The 19,667-nt window shown below is 40.0% G+C and overlaps 3 protein-coding genes across 3 annotated transcripts in view; 1 reads left to right on the top strand and 2 right to left on the bottom strand.

Annotated features, from left to right (window-relative positions):
* The window catches only part of LOC111264323 (oxysterol-binding protein-related protein 2), a 21,177-nt gene extending 15,661 nt beyond the window's left edge, over positions 1-5,516 (bottom strand). The window contains exons 1-4 of the mRNA XM_022840123.2: positions 5,169-5,516; positions 4,261-4,597; positions 2,671-2,796; positions 1,484-1,601 (exon numbers count right to left, since the gene is read on the bottom strand). Coding sequence (XP_022695858.1) covers positions 1,484-1,601; positions 2,671-2,796; positions 4,261-4,488 — 472 coding nt within the window. The 5' untranslated portion in view covers positions 4,489-4,597; positions 5,169-5,516. The remainder of the gene's footprint in view (positions 1-1,483; positions 1,602-2,670; positions 2,797-4,260; positions 4,598-5,168) is intronic.
* Positions 5,517-5,764: 248 nt separating this feature from the next.
* LOC111264325 (uncharacterized) lies at positions 5,765-17,555 on the top strand. The gene is made up of 3 exons (XM_022840129.2): positions 5,765-5,836; positions 16,737-16,871; positions 17,109-17,555. Exons 1-3 carry the CDS (start codon positions 5,780-5,782, stop codon positions 17,376-17,378), a joined length of 462 nt encoding a protein of 153 aa, XP_022695864.1. The 5' UTR covers positions 5,765-5,779; the 3' UTR covers positions 17,379-17,555.
* Positions 17,109-19,285, bottom strand: LOC111264324 (uncharacterized). Its single transcript, XM_022840128.2, has 2 exons — positions 18,896-19,285; positions 17,109-18,643 (listed from the first exon to the last, which is right to left on the bottom strand). The coding sequence occupies exons 1-2, from the start codon at positions 19,125-19,127 to the stop codon at positions 18,363-18,365; spliced, it is 513 nt and encodes a 170-aa protein (XP_022695863.1). The 5' UTR covers positions 19,128-19,285; the 3' UTR covers positions 17,109-18,362.
* Positions 19,286-19,667: the final 382 nt, after the last annotated feature.

The raw sequence follows: 19,667 nt of genomic DNA, 5'->3' as shown, positions 1-19,667 counted from the left end.
ATCTACATGCTTGCCATATTTCGAATTTACCACACGTACGTATTAGACATTACATTTCTGAGGTCTGGTATTTCATTCTGGGCAGTATCTAGTTCATTGAGCTATACTATGTGTACGTTAAAATTGTGCATCTCGCAGCACTATCGAGGACCACCGGACGTTCTACGCTGTTTGACCAATTTGACCAAACGGAAAGGTAAAAAATGAGAGCATTCTGGTCAAAATAAAAACGGTGAGTCAGAACAAAATAGGTATTCTCTACCAGACGTCTAGTGAGATGTCTAACGGTAATAGCAGGCCGCAACACGAAACGTAAAAACAACCATAATAAAGGTACGCCGAATGGGGTAGCTTACAAGCATATCATGCTGCATGATTTTGAGCTCCTTGATCCCTTGTGGCTTACGGACTAGCTTACGTAACAGAAGCGAAATTGTACCGAAGAGAAATTGGTAAGGCACACAATTAGCATGACCACTTGGAATTAGCTCTATTGCATATTAAAGTGATCTATCCATTTTTGTCGTCAATCGTCACTGCGGAAGCCGATCTAAGTTACGGCACGTTAATCATCATAAAAAAAGTCAACCGCAAATTCAAGAGACCCATTTCTATGTACAGTAGAGAGTAATTAGTCGTTGCTGCAGCTGGTACATTCTATCGAAAATCACGGGTTTTTGCAGAATCAATGACGGAAGCGCAGGATGACGAGCGATAAGTTTATATCGATTACATATATTTGAAAGAATGATTAAGTTACCGGTAGCCTCTTGCATTATGTATACGGTATACTGATGAAAACAAATCGTCTTCAATCTTTGTATCTCAACTTTTGAAAAAGCGTCTAAATTACAAAACTCAACCAACATGCGCCGATAGGTGGAAATATTTTTTTTTAGGAAATAATGGGAAATTGCTTTTTTTCTGATTTGGATACGCTTTAAATACGTTGGCCCCGAAGCCTGGGCTACGATAACTTTCAACTACAGACACCTAATGATGCCCCGAATCTGCACAGGCTTATACGTATATAAATGTGTATATATATATATATATAAAAAAAAAGATTTTCGTTTCCATTTTTTTAACGAAAGTTCATCTAACGATCGTACTTACAACAGAACAAATAAACCGGAATACACGAACAGACATTGACCATTAAACGTCTTAAGTGATTGTTGCTTTTGATGCGAAAATAGGTCATCTTAAACGACGTCGTCAGGTCTGAGGCGTTTCGTATGTATTTGAAATCTCCTGTTGTTCATCATCGTGGCACCCCCTATGCCGCACCGAATTCTCTGTTTACTTCAATAGCGTCTGCAGGCGTTTTTTGGCTTATAATGTAATAGTTAATTCAACTAAGGGATATCAAACAAAATAGAAAGCTACGGGCTACAGAGCTGATTGTTTCAAATCGAAAAGTTGGCACGAACAATAATTGTTGTCGAATTTAGTTCGGGTTTTGATGATTCAGGTGGCTCACCTTCAGGTTTAATAGTGACCTGAGTTCCCAAAAAACGTAGCTTGGGACAGATGTTTGCTTCGAAAATGATGTGAGGTGACGTTGCATGCAGCGCCGAGACAGGAGGATGATGAGATACCTGAATACACATCGTTTTATTGTGACAGTATATGAGAGTCGCAAAATGTCTCGTGAAAAATCGTTCAACATAGCTGTAATTAATTGTAGGCCCGCGCGTACTACACAGTGGTGATTAAGGCTAAATCCGCTGGCCTATCATCTCTACTACTGCAAATTTTCCACCGTTTATTGTGTTCCGGGCCGCTGATGACAGTAACCATTGGATCATATTTTTATTTCCATTCAGAATACGAACATATTCTTGGTGATTTTTATGTGCTTGGAAAAAGCGTTGGAGTTCTCTTTAAGGAAACCAGAATTGACGAAGAAGTTTATCCACAGCTGTGGGTCTATGGAATACTTTGAAATACACACGAATAACTTCTGTTGTACAAAATGCTCCGGAAGAATAATAGAGCAATGTCTGTTTTATGTTTGTCGAAGTCTTAACAAACGCGAAATCGAACAGGCTGATATGTTAGATATAGGTCAGAGTAATTCAATGGCACCTAACTATACAACTTCGTATGTATATATATATATATATATAGGCAACTTTTTACTACGTCTGCCAATAACATCTACTGCCTATTTGGAAAAAACTGGAACGAGTCACTTATTTTGAAAAAATTCAAGACGCTGAGCTGTGGAAATCATACGTACACACCTAGACACTTCCAGCCAAATCCCTTCCCTGTCATCGTGCAGCCAAACCCAGAAACCGTGGGAAGGGATGATTGCAGAACGGAAATTTTGGGATAAGGAACGCCAATAAAACTGACTGAAGGCAGCAAAAAGTATAAACATGGCTGGTCTTCAAATGTATACTGGAATATACTTTTGGCAAGGTTGCCAAAATATATAAAAGTAGCTAAGATAAGATTGTATAAAGTTGAGGTTTCTACTCAGCTACAGACCGTTTGTAAACTTTGTCTTAATACAAGCGGGTGTTTCCAATTGTGGCTTGTAACGTGCGTACCAGAGCTAATCTCCCCTATTACCAAACGAGATGTGATCTTTTGATATATGTACAGATGCGCAAATGTGTCGTTTTCAAATGTACAATGCACGGATAGACATGTTAATACCTGCTCACAAACAACACAGTAGTCATCGCGCTGCAGCTCAAATGTTTCCCCCTGTAGAGGATTGAAAGGCTTATTCAGACGATCGAGGTTGGAAGACAGATTTGAGATTATAAATGCGGTCACCAGCTGAAACAAGAAAAGATATAGGTCGTCTTACATAGTCTTTTTGGACAGTTCAATTCCCGAATCACAGAGCATAACAGAGAAGCTCACCATATTTGTCCCATCCTGGTGGCATGGATGGTGTCTTAGACGATTTCGTTTCAAGTTGAACATATATTGTCAGGTGTCTTTGTTGAAAAGGCGCTTTTCCAAACAAATTTTCCCTTCTGGTACCTTTAGTCCTTCATAAACATGTGACAGTACTAAGGAAAACTGACGCTGGCCTAACAACCCTACGATGGACTACGCATCGCCACACGCGTAATGAGCGTCACAAAGCCAAGGTTACATTTTTCAAGAGAAGCACTTTTGAAACGGTCCTAGTCATAGTGATATGCGCCTTTCAATACGCTTTCTTCAGGGCTGTCAGCGTTTGTATCCCTAAAACGTATGTCCTTTCTGGGTTTGCCTGATCGTCACGTCTGCCCGCTTGTGACCGAGATTTCATTGTACCCTGGCCTATGTGAAATTCGTGCGGGACAAGGGATATCTTGCATGTAATTAGACACTGGATTACGACCCCATCGGCTGAAGGTAGGTCATCTGTAAGACTGGTGCGCAGATGATGGGGAAGAAATAGGGAAAGGGGGGAATAAATAGGGTGAAATCAATTAAAGGATCGGTGGAACTACGGACAAGGAACGAATGTGAGAATCAATACGTAACTTGCTTGGTAGCATGAGGAACTGGCAACCAGCGCATTTTGCCATTCCTATTAAGTTATGACTGGGCACGTGTCCAGACGTGTAAGTGCAAAGTTAATTTGCTACTGCAATAAGATCGTTTCGAATAGAAGAAGGGAAAGGCGGAGAGGGTCAAGTTTATTCAGTGTACTTGAATGCTTTTCTGATCAATTACAGAGATACTAGTAGACGCTTTTATATACATATTGCGTAGTAGCCAAAAGATGTATGCTTGGAAAACAGGTATCCATCTTAAATTCGGATGGAATTTCTCGAATGAAGCACCTTCTACTATGCAATACGTTTTCGAACTTACGTCACTCTTATTATACTATAAGCACCCCAGATCCAAAAACGCGTGTTTTTTGCAAATATGATTTGGGGCCAGACCACTGCAGTGGGGCAGGTGATCGATTTTGAAATCAAACAAACATTCTATTAAAAGGTATCTTTAGCCAGTTGAAATTTTTCGACACTCAACTATAAAATGAAACAAAATCTTACTTTACATAACTGTGACAAGAGACATCTACATATTAACTTAGCTCTGCGCACATCTACGTACCTAGCTGTACAAGCTCAAATCATACCGTAAAATATTAAACAGTTCCAATACCATATTCATCTACGTATATTGCACGTAAGGCAGTTATGTACGAATAGCCGTGACGACAATTAATAGTATTGACTGTATTTTCTTCACTGAGATAAGTACGTGCATAATTTAAGAAAGTTGGTATTTTACCTCGAACCGCGTTACGGGATCGTCGTTATTGTCGGCTTGCACGAGCAACGGGTAGTACTCCATGTTTTCGGTGATTCGCTGCAGAAAGCTCAGAGGCTCGTTGAAGGCGACAGGCATGGTAACTCGGGTTAACTCCTTGCCCACGGACTGCTTCAATACCGACCATGGGCTAATATCTCCACGTGGGGGAGCCGGTACCGGCAGTCGGTCTCGATGTGAACTCATCATCGCTAGACCATTAAATTACTGCTGTAGGCTAGGGGGTAGAACCCGGGTAAATGTTTAACGCCTCACTCAGGCGTTCTTCAAAGTGCACTCTCCTCTTGTTGCTTTGTATCTGTAAACTTGAAAAAGTCAGCTTATGTCTTCCCTAAGTGAACTATATGTCATGCTACAATGATACAGGAACTTCAAATTTGATAATATCTCGCTTATCAGTGACACCATTATGTGTAGCGAGTGATTCTCAGCTATGTATTAATACACTCGTAACTTTTCACACCGGAAGTTCTCCTTCTTTACTGTAAATGTGCCGCAAACCCTAAGGCTCAACAACAATGGATTATACGCGTATGCATGTACCCCTTCAACATGCGTGCGGAAAAACTTTATGCTGTTAAAGTTCCGTGCTAAGTCATCAGTCTATCAATAACTTTACTTCTCGTTTGCATTTATTTTCCTAGGGAGTTAGATGAAGAACAAGCTGTCTCATATACAGCAATGCACTCACATCTTAACCACAAAGAATGATATAGAAATGCTATATTATCAAGGCTCTCTTACAAAACAATGATTGATAAAATTTGTTAGGCAGGCACCCGAGACGTGAAAAGCCCGTCGCTTTTTCTCTGCCTCTCCTGTTGTTGTTTTTTTTTCGCAACGCGGCTGAGCGCGTTCTATCTGCTTACCTACATCGACATCGGCCCCGATAACTGCATTGCCTTGTCGTTCCGTCCTTCTCATCTGCTCATCATCGTTCGAGCACCAATATGCCTGTCGTTGCCAGGATCAGCTGGCTCCGCGGCGAGACCAGGCGACTGCGATAGCCGCCAGCATGGGCTCGGATCATGTATAATCGGTATTGAAACCATACCGCCAGATTCTGCCTTCACCGTTCATGGTCTCGGTAGGGCTAGGGACAACTAACAATCAAGTCTGGAGCTCATACACATACGAAAGCAGGTTGGTTTGTTCCTGCTTTCATTGGAGCAGCTGATCCACTTACGGGCCAATGCACGGAAAGCCGCCCCGCTTGACGCACCACTACTTCTCTACCTCCGACAGACAGCTACCAGTAGCAGCAGCAGCTGCAACACAAACCCAAAACAAGCAGTCGACGAGGCACGTATATGGGGAGGGGGGCGTGAAGTCGAGAGAGAGGCACCGAAAGCATCAGTATTTGCGGAGAGAGCCGTTTGCAGGACTCAGTTGCCCTTTCCAAGGGCGTGCACACGGCCCTCCTCCATCTCAGCTTGACTACACTCTATGACCTCTTTTTCATGCGCCGTGTGAGGAGAGCATGTGTGTGACCCCTGTGACACTTATCCGCCTTCAGCTGTTTCTGCCTAAAACTCAGGTATCCCAGCAATGGCAATTGATTATAAGCAGCTAATCTCCCACGGCAACGAAGCTAACCATCTACTACTTATACGATATCAGTGTGAGAGACACGGTGCGTGTCCCTTTTACTTCCATTCCATTGGCCTTCGTAACCTACCTGACATACCGGCAAACTTTGCAATTCGAGCATCTAGTAGGTTGCATCAAACGGATGTGCTGGACAAGAAGTCCTTTTCTTTAAAGACAGAAGAATTGACGGGCCAAAATAAGCTAAACTATCCATGACAATTCGCTGCACACTCCCGTGCACGACCTCTCGCTTTCCGGGCTGCAGGAGTGTGGGAAAGGGCAAATTTAGAAACTTTACAGAGCCGAGAAAAAAGCACTGTGCCGGGTTAGGTAGAAGTGTATTTCTTAGAATTGTTCTATTTGCAAAAAGCTCATGAAAAGGAAAAATGGGGTGCCCCCAGGATTCCGAAGGCCAAAAAGTAACAATTATTTAATCAAATGCTATTAAAAGATGCAAGTAACCTTGAATAAGCTTTAAGGTTTAAACGTTGGTGCCAATCAGACTTAGTTATGTAGTCCTGATAATATATCCAAAACTTTAAAACAAGTCTTTAAACAACCTCAGATAGAATTTGCGCAACCAAGGCAAAAACAGGTTTTTCGGAACGTTCCAAGTTAAAGGCGACGCACCTCTTTTTTTAAGGGATATGTTTTTGTTAATTTTGTTAATAATTTTTTAATTAATAGCCTCATTTTAGAGCTCTATGTAAAAATAGGGTGTTTATGAAGCCACACCGAGTCGCATTATGTAGCGGTCAGTGTTCAGTAGAGCAATCAATATACTACTACGTAATTTTCAGGTTCTTTAGGCCGAATACTCCCGAGCCCTATTGCGCCCTATTTTTACTGGACGTGGTTATCTTAGCCACTCACATACTTCGGATAAATATTTTCCGCTTCTTTTCGTTTTTTCCATTTAGCAGTAACGCACCACCACAGGGACGCTTCAATAAGTCGCTCCCAATGGGTCCAATCTCGACAACTATTGAAAAACCTCTAAAACATGTAAAATTTGTATGTATGTTTCATTCGGACCTTACATAACTAGGATAAGTCCGAGTTTTCAAACAAATTTTTTTTGTTCTAAAGACTCGTACAAAAGAAAATAGTTTTAACAATACAGGTCTTAATCCCTAATTAACTTTATGTTTAGTTTAGAGTAAGCATTTTAATTGAAATATATGATACTTATTCGTCTTTATACAAAACAATTTTGAGAAATTCTGCGAAAAATGTACTGCCGGTACGGCAGCAGTATATCCTATCTGTAGTTCTTCGAGCGGAATGTTCTGTGGATGTAGTTCTGCTGGCCATTTGTATAGATCATCGATATTACAAGCTTCTGAATTTTTATGAAAATTTTTCTGAATTTCCACAATATCGCTTGCTGTGACTGTTATATGAGGCATGTATCAGTTTGCTCGTAACGTGTTAAATTAGTCTTTTTAAATAGTCTCTGGGCTGCATCCTGTTAAATGAATTTACATAGACATGTATGTCACGTTGGCGTCCCAAAGCAATTTAAAGCAATTCGTATACAATCTCCATACAAAAGTGACGGTTTTATGAAGAGGGTCGACACGGTAGGCACGTTAGAAAATTGAACTTATATTATTGAAAATCCATTGTTACATACTAAAAATGAATTGTATGCTCAAACGAACATGGGCATTGAGCGGAAATACCCTCAGTGATTGCTTTACGATCGAAGAGATTTTCCTAATTATTGCACTAAAATACGATACGTATTGCAGTTCAGGCCTTTGATGAAATGTTCAATTTTAAATAGAACTAATGTGGGCTAGCTTGCTAAGTTGGACGTCCGTGCTATTGCTAACAATGTACCCGAGATTAGGGTACATTGTTAACAATAGCACGATGTTAAAATGTAAAATGTTAAAAAAAAAACTACGGTTCGGCCTATGCTGCTATGTCGGACTGTTTTTATTCATCGTACACCTTTTTCAGTGTGGCATTTTGTTTGCTTGCTTGAATAAATATTGCGGTGAAAATAAGATACGTTATATTTTTGGAAAAATATTTCGGGCTTTAATTTTACACTTCTATCATGATCTCTTCTATATCAGCATTAAACAACATTAGGCAATGCTTGCTATACCGAATCAGTATCTTATACACGTCAAAGCTGAGAACTTTAAACAAGTCGATTCTGCGGTCTCAAGCGCATGTTTCTGACGTTAGACAATGGACAGCTTTTTTTTTTCTAACTGATATATAACCCCATCTAATTCCAATAAACGTATCGATTCTCATTACTTAATATATAATAATTATTATTATTATATTATAATAATTAACTTAATATATATAATTATTCTTGTATTACTGCCACATCGACTGAGAATCCTCTGTACCTTGCAAACGCTATAATTTGGATCTCTGACGGTAGTATCGCCAAACCGCTACCTAGGTATTTATTATATACGGACACGAAATGGGTTCCAGGAGACTGCATTCAGAGAACGTTGGCCTCGTGAATATTGTACTATTTGGAAATCGAACGTGACGGAATCGGTCACTCGAAGGTTCTAACGATTAGAGTCTTACAGAGGGAGGGACAGTGCTATAGCCGTAGCCGTAAAAAGTGTCAAGTGTTGCCGGTTCATCAACGAGAAAAAAAATCAAACGGCTAAGTATCTTCTCGAAAGCACTGGGTTATTAGGCTAATACGGGTGAATCCAGCGGACTTTGAAATTGAATGAATATTTAAGCTGTGCCCCACTAATAGACTAAATGTGACTGGTAGATTACCCAGTGTTTTAGAGATTCATCTATGAAAGCCCATCGAATTTACTCATGGAAAAATCTGTTTAGTAAGACAAACACCTTGTAGCCTCGAAAATCAACATTCAATAATCAAGTTTTTGTTTCTCAAAAGCTCAGGCGGCGCGGAATTCAGTGAAGATTTTAAAAACATTTCAGGATACAAACGTTTCAGGAACGAAGATTCCGGTGTCAAAGACCAGTGAGGAGGTGAGTCGAAATCAAGATCCGAGCGACAGGAACGCATATCCCCAACCAAGAAGGCTTTTCACTAAAGCAACACTCGAAAAGGACCTATTGTGTCGAACTAGCGTTTTACGTGTACTATGCTACAGAACTATAACCAAGCACGCAGTATGTTTACGTGATAACACCGCCGTCTTCATTGACATGTCTCAATTACTAGATTGAATAGAGCGAAATTCTACCTTGGCTTTAACTTGCTTGTTCACCGATCTAAATCCGTAGGCTTTTCATAACCTAGCAGAAGAACTGGCAGACAAGCATATTCCAATATCAACTTACATCGGGAAGTCATAGATAGAAAAACTACATATGGGATACGAATAGTAGGTATGTGGCATAAGTTGCCAGACTGCTATGTTAAGCGCTTAAAAAAGGAGACTACTTCTAACATTATAATATTAAAGACATACCAAACTAGTTAACTTCAAGGTCGCCGGATTAGATTTTCTCAACATATATATCAGCCCCTATATACACCTCTATATCCTACACAGCCTATATATCCTTTTTCAGGTGCAGCTAAATACGAGCAAAACAGTCATAATATTTATCGTGTCCTTCACTCAAAAATTATAACTGTGTTCTTCTAACGTTCGCATTTCTGATGATTCATTTCAGTCTACGTAACTAACATTGGGAGCGATTTGTTACTTCAAGCAAGCCCGGTGCCGTGCACAAGTCTTTTTTTATTTGTAGAGGATGGTTCAACACTAGCGGCATTTTGGGTGATGTCTGTTCGACCAGAGTCGCCCTTAGACACGGTCCATGGGCTTAAATCTGGACCTCCAAGACTTCTTGGTTAGAAAAAGTTGACGAGTCTGAAATTAAAACCATCTTAAGTCAGAAGTAGACAAATGCACAGTCAGTTCGACTGACGCTTATCTTTTCGAAGCATTACTTTCTGATAGGAATGGCTGATTTGCTGAGTGATCTGAATTTTTTTTATCTATTCGAAACAGCATCTGAGTCCTGTTGCCCTAAAAAGGAACTGTGGCCGCGTGTAGTGGCCGCGCGTAGTGGCCTTGTATGCCAACAATACTTTTGACAGAGTTCGAAAAAAACAAGCGGCGAATTCCGATATGAGGCAGTGTTCTACATATATAGATATAGCAAACCTTATTGACGATCCCTCACTGTTTGTGAGGGCCTGCGAGTTAGCGCGCATTATGTTCGATAATAGGATTAGTGGCTCACATAATGGAACGTATAATTTACTTTCGTATAACTTCCCAGTTACTACAAAAGAATCCCCAAAATCAAAGAGCATTGGTATGTATCCACCAAGTATATATATGCTCAATGCATGTTTCGTCCGACCACAGTATCGATCATCGCGGTATTCAAGACATCCGGATAAGCTTCTGGTACTGATTCAATGATCCGAAAGAAGTATGACCTTTCTGACGATTTGTTGTATCGACCTGTTGAGTAAAATATGCTTTAAGTTGATTAATTAATCTTTGCATAACTGTAAAGATTTAATTGCCGAAAATTTATTAAAAAAAAAAAAAAAAGCGTTTCCTAAATGCTCGAGTGCGTAACGGGGAACAATAACGAGCAAGTTTTTCGACCGTTCTTTATAATAACATCTGCTCTATAATATGAAAAATGTCCTGAATGCCGCATACTTCAGGCGTATAAACTTTCAGTGAGATCTGCTTTTGAGTCATACCTAAAACGGAGATGTCCATGGCTCGGTCGTGTGATGTTACGCCTAGGCTCTCTCTGGCTATTACCAGTTGATAACTGGCGCAAAAAGTTTATTTTGGAATTTATAGCTCAAATTGCCGCTCGATGGCGACGCAAGAAATCCTGTCAGCAAAAAAAAGAAAAAACAGGCAGAGTGGGATTTCGCGATTCTAACGAATCGGGCGTTGCCGATACCCAGTTTCAAACAGTAACAAAACATCTCTAAGGGTACAATTATTTACCCAACGACTATGCGTAACGAAGGTTTTTTACCCTGTTTGGAAAGTCTTAAAAATGCATCCAGTGACTGAACAGCGAATATTAAAAGGTAAACGATTATGTAATAGTAGTTACTCAACTTACGGGCACGGTGGGATATAGGACTGATCAGCCATACAACCCCACAAGTGTTTTGGTAAATGTCATTAGGCAAACCTTTTGTAAAGTTATGCGTATTACCTTTGCTAGAAATGCCTAAACTTATAAGAGTTTGTACTTGTTGTTTAAGTTAGATCGATAGAAAAGAAGGTTAGGGTGAACACACGTCGCAACCGTACTTACGGGGCTGAAATCCTAATAACGACACCATCCAAGAATAGCTCTATAGAAGTCCAACTCCGTGATACTGCAGGCACAAATTATCAATTTTTACCTTATCGCCCCTATACCTACTCAGTCGAGACGCCACTTCTTATATCCAACTATTTACGACTATTTTCATAAAAACAACAATACATACTATTCATTTTCAATATTTCTCGTTCTAATATTTCTCTTTTGGATTACTGGACCCAATATATATATATATATATATATATGTATATATTGATTATGTTAAATCCTGTCGAATGATGCTACAGTTTCTGTTTTCGAAGTGCTACATGCTCAACTGCTCGTACGAGCAAGTTACTAGGGGGTGCGAGCTTAAAAAGAGAGTGGCAATGAATAACAGCAAAGTAACGTCAGTCGCTTGAGTTAGCAAGGCGAGTCCATTGGTAACGTCCTTCGAGAGGTTCATGTTTACATGAGGCAAATTGTTTCATTAACGCAGCACGAGCCGCTAGTTACACTTACGTCAATGAATTACAATTATCCCTACTCTCCTCGTTTCGGAAAAACTGCCGAAAATTTTAAAGTTATAGGCTGAAACATCTCAACAATTTTTCGACGCATTTAATAGTGAATGGCAGCCATTTTTTTCTCAAATACTATTTATTAAGCACAGGAGCGCCAATAAAAAATAAACAAAATAAATGTGCTTTAATAAGCTTATACGAGCGTCGTCAGCGCAACGAAATACCTTGACGTATACCGTGGTGATAGACTGTGCCCGAGACGAAATAAAATTCACTGGGGGTCTACATCATCTCATATGCGTCCGTGCTTTCCTATAATCACAGAAACCTATCTAGGCTCGCCTTTTACGCACGAGTATCATAACGGTCGAACAAAGATCTCAGGTCTATTATTTACTAAGCAGATTTGTATCATAATAACAATACATTAATTAATTTATCTAACGATTCAAATTTTGTCAGTGACTAACTTGAATAGTATACGGATCGTAGTGATCTATAAGAATGTTAACAAATAAAATATGCATTGGGTTTCATTCAGAGTTGCTTTCCAGTCGCAAAAAAGGTCCTATGAATTTGTTCTTCCGCAATGATCTCCTGTGCACAGGTAGCATCCATCTCGGCATTTTCCGCAGGCAAAACCGCTGCGATGAGATGGCATTTTTTATTTTTCTGGATTTGTCCAGCAGCTTTACTGGCTTCCATAAAGGTCTTCCAGAGTGTTGGTTAAGTCATAGTAGTACGCGATATCCTATCAACTTTGCGCCATTGTGCCCAACGGTTTCAATCGGCACGACAATTGCCCACGTGGGGTTTCTATTTTTAGTTTGTGAACGGGTAGCGTAACGCCCCACACGGGTGTCCACTTGCCCTGAGTTGACGAGGGCTCTGGCGTCAGAAAAGTAAGGGCTCGTAAATTACTCCCCCTCGGCATCTCTCGCAGATCGAAATAATAAAGAATAATGTGTTTGTACGTTCGTGTGCACCACGTCGAAAACAACTATCTTTCGAAATTTCGGATTCTGTTCGGTTGATGGTATTCTCTAGCATCAGAATCCATTTGTAGCACTCACTACCAGTGGTTAAGCGAGATCCAAGGTACAAGATACTTAGGCAGCCTCTAAACGTAGTTGAACAATTAGGATGCGGTTATAGATTTAAAACAGACGCAGTATACTATCTACGTATATATTTCAGAGGATTTTCATTATGAACGTTCATGTTTGCGCTAGGCACCGAAGGCCAATTAGCTGTTTCAAAGGTTGTCAAAGGGTTTTGCCCATTTCATATCATTCTATCTAGATGGGTCCATTCGAAGTACGGATGATGTGATTTAGAATTGAATTGATCGAAACAATTTAGCGGCCGTCAACGTGTATATTTAACTAGTTGATCGGAATATATACACCCAAGCTGTCTTTTTTGTAGATTCGGACTTGACAGATCCGACTGTTCTACAATGAGAGGTACTTTGTCAATAGAAAGTGGAATAACATTAGCATGTAATTAAAACAATGTGGTCCTAGTATAGAGCTTTGAGTAATGCTAGCAGAAGTGACGTTTTCTATTGGCACTTACCTGCTTAGATTACAGAGATCAGACGAAACGTCTGCCAGAGCTGTTACTTCCTTCGGGGTGAGAAAATCCTGTTAATAGTATACTATGCCGGAATGCCTGTACTTTGTAAACGCCAGCAAGATAGTGCTGGTAACGACGCCGTTACTCTACAAGCTCTGCGCTAAGCTATAGAAAAACAGTTCAGTGAATCTGTACTAGTCTAGAGACTACTAGTCTATTAGTGTACTAGTCTAAGAGAAGCGCAGACCTCTTTACGACAACTGCAAGATGGTTTTTGACCTGTTCAAAATGGGAAGCTCGCTAGAGCTATTGGTCGGTAATTACCGTTTGTTAAATCGACCGCTCGAAGTGGTTGCCTAACAAATCACACAGAAAATTCGTGACCAATCGATAAGTTAGATATTTTCTGTGTTGAAGATGAAATTTTCACCGAAATAGCGAATTTTGTGTGAGGTCACTTTTAAGGCATTGCTATGATCGATGTTTGTATGCCGCACTTTACTGACCGACCAATTGACTCGAAAATGACGACTTGTAGGGTAGAAGCTTTGCAAAGCCTCATTTGCTTAATCCTCTTCATAGTTAACCAAAGCTTATTTCATAGGCTTCTTTGCAACCGCATTTCGTCAAGAAATCTGTTGTGCCAAATCTGAAGAGGCCGCCACAATACCCGCTTAGTTGATCAGTTTTTCTGTCAGATAGGGTATAGAAATTTTTTGTCCTCAAATTTTGACCGACCTTCGAACATAAAATGATAACCAATTGTTTCTCCCGTGTTCGATTTCGATGAAAAACATTCGCACGCAAGTTTCTCGCGATGTTTCCGCGTATGTTTCAACTCCAGACCCCCATCAGTTCTCTAGCGGTGCATGCAACCTGTGTCGTATTAGGGAAGGGCAATTAATGTACCTTTCACGTACTTCATCAAGCGCACTATTTGAACATTCGCAAAATACCAACCTAAACAGGTCTAAATTTTCTAACAGGTCTAAAATTTAAAATGTCGTTCTGACCATTCCAACTTAACCGGCATGTAATGGGGGTACATGTCAAAGGTGTCAACCAGGCCGCATACTGCAGCGCCTTTCCGATGGGATTTTTCGTGCAGCTATTTAAGCTAATGTACAAGGGTCACGCATAGGTTCAGCCGCTCATGCAACATTGGTGATTGTAAAGGCCCACTACGATGTTTGTACTGGTGAAATTCCTTGCCATTTTTGTCTCGGTTTAATTAAAAAATTTCAAAGAAAGCTTTTTCGAGTTAACCCAAGTTCGCACGACCGTCGTCCAGCATGCTATTAGCATACATACTTAAACTACAAGCTGTTGTACCGATAAATGAGAGACAAAAGTTCACCTTAACTAAAACCTTTATGATGACTGAAACAGATCTGGCAAATGTCCCAATCTCGTGCGTAAGTGTCGGCATGGTGCCGTACGCCAAATGGCCTTAGCTGTCAAATATACGACGTTAGCGATCGAATACGTTTTTGGCCATATCAAAAATTGCTTAATACTGGACACACAATTACACATGATCTATTCAGGACGAGTGATCAAGTCCATAGTTGCAGACGTATCAACAAAGAGCCAGTACTAGCGATTCATGAGCTAGAAAAGAGGCTTAGATTAAGTTTTTACAGCAGAAAGTAAAAAAAATCTCAGATCAAAACCACGAGGAGGTCGCGCACACGCTCCTCCACATCGTTGTACTGATACTTATAAAGTAAGTAGATCCGACCTAACTGGAGATGTTAATCCTGCACAAAAGTGATTCCTCTTTAATAATAGGAAAAGCAGCATGGATAAACACCGGGAGTCCATCGCTATTACGCGATGCCCTAGTCCTAGTGAAGCCCATTAATGAATGAATGGCCTGATATTTTATAGATTTAAACCACGGTTCAGATATGGGCATTTGGCTACCCATAAAGCTAGCTTATTTGGTTTGTCAATGACACGCACGCGAATGTCACTCGTATACGTATACGATAGTTAGAATTTCTCCATCTAAGATTGATCGATACAGGAGTTCAACATGAGAAACGATGATTTTAGCTTTTCCTCATACGAATCAATGTTACCTTTGTCAACGTAACGTTCGCAACACGCGCTGGAAAGAAGCGACCTATATAATAAGCGCATATTTCAACAAAAAAATATCATGTATATTTAAGGAGAGGTCGTCTTGAAAGCGAAATATCTTTGAAGTAATGTCCCGTGGAATCCTCATGCGTTCAAGATGCCGGAAAAGGAAACTTTTCTACTCAATCTATTCGCAAAATGGACCCTAAACCTTATCGAGGAGATAACACTCGAACTCGAATTAGTTGACGAGAACTCGATATTTTTCCATCAGTACCAAAATATTTATGTAGGTATTCATTATGAGCTATTGTATGAATATTTACAAAATACGTTATCATCACCAGCTTAGGTCACGCTGTCCTCTCAGAAGGACAATGGTAGCGTGGCGCCCCTATCTTTTTCACACTGTATGTTTCTAACAATGGAATCATTTCTCTAGTTACTAACATGATTTAAAATCTTATATTTCGACTCGTGCCATGTTATATTTCATATTTTGTCACAAGCTCAGATCAGTTCTTTTACTACAGGGAAGAACTTTTGCTGGCAGCAAACTTAATCCAGCTCAATTACTAATAAATAACTGAGTGGACAGAGCCAGATAGTTCTCAACGTTCATTCAAGCTAAAAGCTTACTAACTTCCAGATTGGTAAAGTTTGTTCACCGCTATTTAAATGAACATTGGCTCGGGTCAATAAAATCAAAACTAGCGCCTGATCTATCCTCTAAACTATTACATTAGAGCATTAGAATGGGGTGGCCGTTACTAAGTACGTTTACGTTACTAAGTAAGTTAGCGGTATAAGGTGATGCGCCAACCGATTATTTAGTCCCTAGGTATTCGTATAGTTTTTTTTTTTTTTTTTTATGAACCTGAATGATAAATCTGATGACACAAACATAACAGAATGTAAAAAAATTTGTATTTTGTCATAAATGAAACTACGCTTTGTCGTTCATCGTTAACATAGATACCGCTATTACACAGGTGTTCACAGCAGTCAAATCATATGAACCCTTGAATGATGTCTTTACCAGATTCGAGAATGAATTGTTCCAACTGTGTACTTCATTATATTCATAATAGACAATGCGCCGTGGTATAATATATAACACGACTCAGTGGGCGCAACTCGGGGCACACCCGGCAACGCTTATCGTGGAGCCTTCCGAATAAAAATCTCAAGACGTCTTTCTTTAGACAACAATGAATATACGAAGATGTTTCTGTGAGTTTCTCTTCCGTGGTGTAGTAGAGAAGTAATTGAAACGCCAAGTAAAAATCTATTGTTATTTGTATCCTCCTAACAAAGTATAGTTTCTGCAATATTTCATAAGTAAGTCACGCTTGACGGGACTGTTATCTCGTCTGTTGGTGTTTCCAGAAATTGTCCATCTCCCATTCTCGCGGCATTGACTACGAAAACTATATAATTGCAGAGGAATCACCAAGAGATCATCAGAACAAGCAAGCTAAAAGTCAGCGAACGCGCAACATGGCCACCAATCTGCTTTTTACTGTAAGTTGAAAATCAAACGGATCAAAGAATCGAATACATTTACGTGTATCGTTTTATATCGTACATGCACGAAAACAATAGCAATGGTTGCACGATGCGCGTCTACTATACCTTCAATGAATTGATGTAATGTTCCTTTGGCTTGTGTGAGTAGAGTCGAGACTTTTTTTGATGGAAAATCTTTTGTTGGTCACCGGGATCAGCGCTTACGTAGGCTGTGTCAATAACCGATTTCAGTTTGTGTTCCTGTGTACGGTCGCGGTCATGACTGTCGTTGGAACGGATGAGGCGTTAGCTCAGGTCTCGTACAAATTGCCAATCCGATCGAAAAGGAGCGTTCTTTACGGTGGATATGGCCTCGGTTACGGCGGCTTTGGTAGTCTGGGATATGCCGGTTACTATCCAGGCTATATATACCGTAATGGCTACCCTGGATACGCAAAATATGGACTCGGATATGGAAATCTGGGATATGGATACGGAGATTATGGTGGTTATTTTTGGTAGACTGTCTAGTTCGGTCTGCTAAATATTGACTGCTCTTCCCCATTGTGCAAAACTCACTCCTTTTGAATGGCGCACGAATCAATGAGATGTAACTTAGTTAAAATCGGAAAATACCAACTACAACAATAATCTAACGAATGAAAAATAAATTATATGTGGCACTTATCGTTGTACAAAGGTTTCTGTTCACTTCATAATAGAATGCAGGTATGATCTTAACTTGGCTTCATTTACTGACACGTTTCCTAGGAGAAGAAATCACTGCTACTTCTGCTGCCAGGTAAACCCAGGTCTCCTGACAAAAAGATTGGTGACAATTTTCGGGTACTAGTAATGTGGAGTCAATGCAGAATCTTAACTTTAATATGCCACCATTGCGAAGCACTCAGATATATTTTATTTCACAGAAAACTCGAATTTACCTAGACAAACGTTTCCTTCTTATAGTCCTAGTAATTGATCTCACCAGCGCGAAAAGGACGGCATTAACTTCATACAGGGGGGTTAGACTTGTCGGGCAGTGTTTCAGTGCTCAGCACTGTAGGGAGAAGCTACTGCGTTGCCAGTAGTTAAAAGCTAATAGTAGGCCATTGCCCTTTGGTATTCTGACAACCATTATTGTGGATGACCAGAGGTTCCCATTCTCTCAGCAATATAAACCTAATTATCCCTAGAATGTTTATGCACTAATAATTTCATAAAAGCCTGTAAATGAAAATATGATTTTCACTCTAAGGACTAATACTCTAGGACTCGAAATAGAGACTAAAAAGGTAGGCTCGTTGAGACAGCTTCAATTACGAAATATAATAACCACTACAAAACATTAACTGCAGTATGTGTATATGTATTGCTTTTAGAAATAATACTAATAATAAAATATTAAGTTCGTCGAAGTTTCCATTGAGACTGTCCGCTCGTAATTGGATAATGTGAAATAAAGTTATTGTTTTAGAGTGTTTAGCAAAGCGACACCTAAGTTAATCATTCCGAAGATTCACTAGATATAAACCGATCGGATAACTTGGTGGCTACTGAAGATCGTGTAAGGACGCCTCGAGGCCTAATTGGCCGCGATATTGCTACCGGCCGTTCTTCAACGTTGGGCTGATATCGAAAAAAGGGAACAAAGTATCGTCGATGAGTTGATCCTGGTGGAAGGTCTCCACCTTCATCCGGACTGCTCCTAAAGCTATCACGATGACTGCTGCTGGAACTAATTTCTCGTATATTTCCATCGCCGCCTTGATTGGCCCTGGCTGACCCTGTAAGCGACACATTTAATTACCGCTATAGAAATTATCTGATTCGGAAAAGGGTTCAAAATAGAAAATCCGTTTAAACCATCAAGTTCTATTTGATGTCCAGAACAAACAAATAACAATAATAATAACAGTACAGTCGGTGCTGAGATACTTCTATTTAAAATCGAATTTCCAAAAAAAAGTAGCAAAAACTATTAAGGACTAATTACGCTGGTCTGAACAGTTGCAAGCCTCTGCTTTTGTCATGCTTACCATTATCAGGAAGTGTTGTGAACCACAAAAGTGGAATACCCAACACCTCTACAAGTATTATCATTAACGAAGCGAAGGTGCTCAGAAAGAATAAAAGAGTTAGCATCAGATCAATAACATGGTCCGACGTTACATGGTGCCACAGTGCAGTTAAAAAATCTTTCCCTATAAGGGCCGCTTTATCTTGGACCCACTCCGATAATGATAATTTGGCATCTGCGTAATGCGTCATAGTAGCTCCACTATAGAGCTCAGCAAAGTTTGTTGCTAGCCATCCGTCGATAGAGATGGCGTCCTATCGGCCTTTGAAACTTCACATTGTTGTTATCTTGAAGTCAAAACGATTTCGGTTGAAACCACGCCAACGACGATTACACTACCTCCGATTTTCACACTCCAGATGGCGCTAAAGTAACATAAACATAAGTTCCCAATATTGCCGCCTCTGGCCGCAACACCCTATTATTAGCAAAGTGTTATAATTGAAATGAATCAAGTTAGCATTTATTGGTTCTGATAATGTAAATCACGGTTTAAAACCGGCTGTATACGACTTTGTTACTCATCTTTATTCTATTCTTCACTTATAATGTCTCGCTTTATTCTTTGTTATCCGTATTGACATATTGGAGTGCCTGATACTAATACGCTCGGATGATAACACAGCGAAGTGCGGCGAGGCCCAAGGTGATCTTCGGTGAGAACTACTGCATGTAGAGGGCATATCCTTAGCAATATGCATTGTACTATCCGATAATCCAAATAAATCAGT

Source organism: Varroa jacobsoni, unplaced genomic scaffold (assembly GCF_002532875.2).
Source record: "Varroa jacobsoni isolate VJ856 unplaced genomic scaffold, vjacob_1.0 scaffold_847, whole genome shotgun sequence".
NCBI lineage: Eukaryota > Metazoa > Arthropoda > Arachnida > Mesostigmata > Varroidae > Varroa > Varroa jacobsoni.
The sequence above is the reverse complement of the archived record's forward strand: the minus strand, read 5'-3'. Positions and strand labels throughout refer to the sequence as shown.